At 43.5% G+C, this 5,208-nt stretch overlaps 1 protein-coding gene across 1 annotated transcript; it reads right to left on the bottom strand.

Moving 5' to 3' along the window:
- Positions 1-246: 246 nt before the first annotated feature.
- LOC119289927 lies at positions 247-4,997 on the bottom strand. The gene is made up of 4 exons (XM_037569096.1): positions 4,862-4,997; positions 4,589-4,708; positions 891-4,063; positions 247-723 (listed from the first exon to the last, which is right to left on the bottom strand). The coding sequence occupies exons 2-4, from the start codon at positions 4,598-4,600 to the stop codon at positions 720-722; spliced, it is 3,189 nt and encodes a 1,062-aa protein (XP_037424993.1). The 5' UTR covers positions 4,601-4,708; positions 4,862-4,997; the 3' UTR covers positions 247-719.
- Between the last annotated feature and the right edge of the window lie 211 nt (positions 4,998-5,208).

The following is a 5,208-nucleotide window of genomic DNA, read 5'->3' as shown; positions in this document are numbered from 1 at the left end:
GGGGAAAAATAGACTCCCTATAAAGGTGGAGGTGCAGTAACATCTCCAGATTAATACCTAATGGAACATCAAATAATCTTGCATGTACTTCCAGCGTCTCCAAGTGTCGGAGACTTCCAAACTCGTTTAGAAGTTTAAAGGTGGTATCACATTCAATCATGAGATGCTTCAGAAGTAATAACTAGAAGCTTGCCAGATATGAAATCTTTAACAATTTTTTTATAACAATCAACAATTGCTGCAAAATCACACGCGCAATCAAATTATTACAGCAAGCAGTCCATAGGTGACAAACCACACACCACACGCACACAGAGATCATAGCATCAACATTAGCACGCCACGGCTTATGCTGCATAAGCTGGATGCCACTCTTATTTATTTCTCTCTTGCTCAGAGCTTGTACCATCATCCATCCAACCAGATGACATATACTTGCTTTGATGCATGCAAATATGGGTTGATCCAGCAAAGTGGACCGAACCAATCCAAACCAACCAAACTGGAAGATGCAACAGCACGCCGACAATGTGGATTGACACGGGCGCAGAGCCACACCATGGCAATGCGGATGCAGAGCACAAAAAAACCAATCAAGCAACATGATTTTGGGTAGGAAAAATACACGCAACCATATATCACAGAGAAATCTTCAACTTTGTAGCCTGACATGCATCTAGCGCCGAAGCAAGCTGAAGATCAACTCAATGAAGGGTGGATTACCTACAATGCAGCATATAAATTGCCAGTTAGATAATTTGTTAATTATATACATTAATTACTGGCAGCAGACTAGTACTGGGACGATGATGAAGAAACAAGAAACTAAGCTGACTAGAGCACTGAGTTAATTATTAATGAATTGAAAGATGAATCCAGATATATCTCACCTGAGTATGGTGCCTCTTGGCAGCTGGGCCTTCTTGTAGTACCTCGAGTGCCTTGGCTTGTAGAGAGAAGGGTGGTGGTTCGCATCCCCCTCGTCCCACTCCAAGTTGTCCCACCAATCACTCTCGCAGTCCACCTCGGGGTATTGCTTGGCAACAGCAGGCAAGTGCTTGAGGCTCCAGCAGCCCCTTATCTTGATAGTCTTGAGCTTTGGCGCTAACATCTTACTCCCACATATGCACTGGAGCCTAGGGAGATCATGCAGGTGGATGCGCTTCAGCTTGGGGAAATATATAATTGTTTGCTTCTTTTGGCGCTCAGGGTCCAAAGGGAAGATCTCCATGAGATCGCCACAACACACGATCTCGAGGGTTGCTAATTGAGGTAAGGTAGTCATATGTGCGGATAAGGGGAGAACATGTATGAGCCTCGGACAATAGTCTAGGTGCAAGAAGGTTAGGTTTTGAAAGGAATTATTATTGGGTAGGAACATTGTGCTGCACATCCAGATGAAGCGTGCCTTCAGGAGCTGGGATGCCCAGAACGTGTTCAACTGACGAAAGCATTCAAACCCATTAGAATGGCTTTCCTCATCACCATCCAAGGTGGGAGTAGCAAAGACAGAGCTTAGGTTGGGGCACCTCTCAATCTGACACCATCCAAGGTGGCTCCAGGATTGTCTAACAATAGAGCGCCAATCTATAAAATCATATGGGAAAACCATAACATATGGGAATGGGATGCTAGTGATGGACAAGCTGTCATGCACATGCAGCTTCTTAGCACGATCACATATATAACCAGGGATTAAAGCACTAGTTCCTTGGGTCCTGCTCTGATTCTGCAGCAATTCACTCCTCATCTCCTCTTCATCTTGTATGCGGATATACCAGCCCGTTAACTCTTCGGCAACAACAGCAGGCGGGCTAGCCCACATCGAGCAGATTGCACCTTCATTAGCAGCAACAGCATGCAGGTGGTCTTGAAACGTGATATCTCTTTCATATAAATAATGATCAAGTTGTCTAATTCCTTGACCACATCCGCTATCACCAACAACAATGCTATTTGCATGAACATAAGCTATCTCTATATGTCCACCTAAGTCAGAATCTTCTTCAGACATTGTAGAGAAGTCGATATCTAGTAAGGTAAAAGGTCCTCTCACTCCTCTACAACAGTTGAAACATACTATGACGGGCCTTAGCGACCTAAGGAGTCTTGCATCCCTTACAGAAATGTAGCAATCAAAGGTTGGAGCTGGACTTGTAGCAGCGATTGCAACAATACATGATGACCCTGTAGCAGCACTAGTCTCCTTGGCCTTTTCTTCCCAATTAGCATGGCCAGATGTTGATCTAGATCGGATGGTTTCAATGTGCATCATCTCCAAGATTGCCATTTTGATAGGTGGTGGCCATTGTATTGCTTGCAGCTTCTCACAACCCAATAGGATGATCCGCTTGAGGTTCAGTGCTACAACTTCTCTGAGGTCAAGGGTCTTAATCGATGTTCCTGAGAGGTCCAGCTCCTGGAGGTTCTTCATCACACCTCTTAGCAGCATACTCTTCAATTTGGCACGGCCCGGGAAGGAGATGCTAGATATCTTAGGAATAGCAACATTAGTGATGATGAAACTAAATGACTCGAGCAATGGGGGCAGAACCTCGGGGACAACTTGTTCCAATCCAACACAATTCTCAAGGATTATTGTCTTAAGGTGGCTCGCATTGGATATGTTAGGAGCTGGCTGGTGCATGATTATTTCTGTTACATAGTCCGGGCTAGCTGCAACTCGGAGCTTGACAAGTCTATCTCTACTGCCACATAGTTCAACTATCCTCATCCAATCCTTGACTCCATCCACATTCAGCTCCCTGAGTTCATCCATTAAACACAACATTGTGTTTGAGTACCACTCTGTATTCCTCAGGTCCAACACCCATAGCTTTTGGAAACATGATCCATTTTGGTTACTGATTTGATGCTCCTCCTCTTTTACATCTGTGCAATGGTCCAACAAGAGGAATCTTAGGTGGCTGCAACAGAGGAAGGGAGGCAATGTAAAACTGAAGGTGCACCAAGATAGATGTAGCACACGCAGCCTATTGTTGTTCTGGAAAATGCCAGCTGGTAATATCACCTTGCCACCAGCTAGGAGGAAGAAGGATGTCGCCTGAGGAGGAAGAACATCAATATCATGTAGCAGGGCTTGGTGTGTGGCGGAAACCCAACGGTCATTAGAACTGGAAAGGGAAGAATCAATCCAATTTGCATAGGGATTATCTTCTTTTTTTTGATAAGTTCGGAGACCCCTGGCCTTTCGGTAGGGATTATCTACCTCCTTCATCCAATCCAAGTGTATGAATCTGTGCAGAGCATCACCAACCTTCCATCTAGATATATTGTCTTGCTCTTGTATAATCCCATCACATACCCAATAGTTTGAAGCATGTGTTTCCCAGTCGATACGGCTGACACGTCTTCTTGCCCAGATGTACTGGAGGCACTCAACTATTCTGTCAGGCTCAAGAATACCAATGTACTTAGCAACCTCTGCGGCCTCTTCATGCAATATATTTCCCATAAATTCTAGACCTCTCACGACAATATCAGCCTCAGTCGGAGTTTTATGGACTTCATCAACATCAGATCTGTCAATGAGTCGGAGCCTCCTGCCCCAGGTCCACAACACCTTGTTACTCAAAAATATTGTTACAGGGACACCACACTGGTACAAATCAATGTAGTGGCCGCTCCCGTTGTGAAAAATCACAACAAATGTACTGTTAACAAGCTTTCTGAAGATCTCCTCTGTGACCTCCAATATCACCCCTCTGGAGCCTTGGTCTATCCCATCGAAATCATCCTCCTCATCGTGCTGGTCGAATATGGCCATCACCGATTGGGGAAGCTCCAGCTCCTCAACAATTGCCTTTTGCAGGGCTCTCATTCCTTGCCACAATGAGCAATCCACATGAACAACCTTGTCAAACTTCATTTCTTCAGCGGCTGATGATTTCAAGCGTTGGGCTACCATTCTCAGAGTAGCGGATGCTCCAAGTCCACACCAGCCATGGAAGTAGATATTTCGTTCGTGTTTGCTCGCACCCTCCAAAATACGGAGTATCCCACCTGCTGCATCATCGATGGTATTTGCTTTGATCTTGATGTCCTGCAGTGTATAATAATCACCTGATGAGGTTCATCACTTTACCTTTGTTTATTCAAAAAATTCAAGTTATAAGACATATTTTAACTACATAAATAATACATAGAAATAACAAAGATAATATTTAATTATTACTCTGCCTGTTCTACTTATTTAGTAAAACTTCATTAGGAATATATAGATGCTTTACAGTGTGTGCAACGAAACGCTTAAGCTGGGCTACATCTATTCATAAAACAAAGTCAATCGCCAAATGCGTGCATAGGTAGAAAACCATGACGACAGAGGAATGATAGCATCTTCCCAAGGGATGGGTCATATAGTACTAAATATTTGTTCTGTCTAGCTAGATACATGGTCAATGCATGTAATTAGCTTCATCATCTTCTCAAACAAAAGCGAAAAAAAAAATATAGACAAGCCTACAAAGTGAACAGGGCACCAAGCAAAATATAATATAAATGTGAATCTAAATTAAGCCTGCAACATTGATTGCTGAAGATCAAGATGCATGACTGGATTACGTACCCTCGGCGCCATGACGTATTAAAATCGATCTGCAGGTTCATTTGGTGTTGAGTTGGCTCGTTCGATCTAACCCGTGGATCTGATGGACTGCACCAAGACACCAGGCTTAATTCTTCCTTCCTACGGGTGTCCAGGGAATAGGATCAATGCAAGCATTTGGGGAAATTACAACATGATATCTATTTCGTTATAAAAAGTCTTCAAAAGCTTGACAAATTTGGAGAAGCATCTTGCGGATCATATATAGTATAGACGATTGGCACAGTTACATACCTTGATTGCGGCGCTGGATTTAAGTGAACCGGCCAGAAGAAGCTAGCTTAGCTAAGAAGAAGCCAAATGTAGAGATCAATCTGGTGGACAAGAACTAGTATGCACACACTTCACCAGAACTAGTATAGAAAGGATAGGCAGGCATGCATACACCTAGCATAGTAGTATTCGGTGCATTGCTGCTTTATTTGCTTTTCTGTCAACAGAGCTGCGAAAATTCTTTGCTCTCTGCACACTCCAACCACCAGTCATCATCAGATTCTTTGCTTCGTAAGTTTAAAAGATCACAAAGGTAAAGCTAAAGAGAAAGTTACGCTACAGGTGACCCTGCATGTGATCAGGGCCAT

The sequence above is a fragment of the Triticum dicoccoides genome, chromosome 4A (genome assembly GCF_002162155.2).
Source record: "Triticum dicoccoides isolate Atlit2015 ecotype Zavitan chromosome 4A, WEW_v2.0, whole genome shotgun sequence".
In the NCBI taxonomy this organism is placed as follows: domain Eukaryota; kingdom Viridiplantae; phylum Streptophyta; class Magnoliopsida; order Poales; family Poaceae; genus Triticum; species Triticum dicoccoides.
This window is presented reverse-complemented; position numbering and strand designations above follow the sequence as displayed.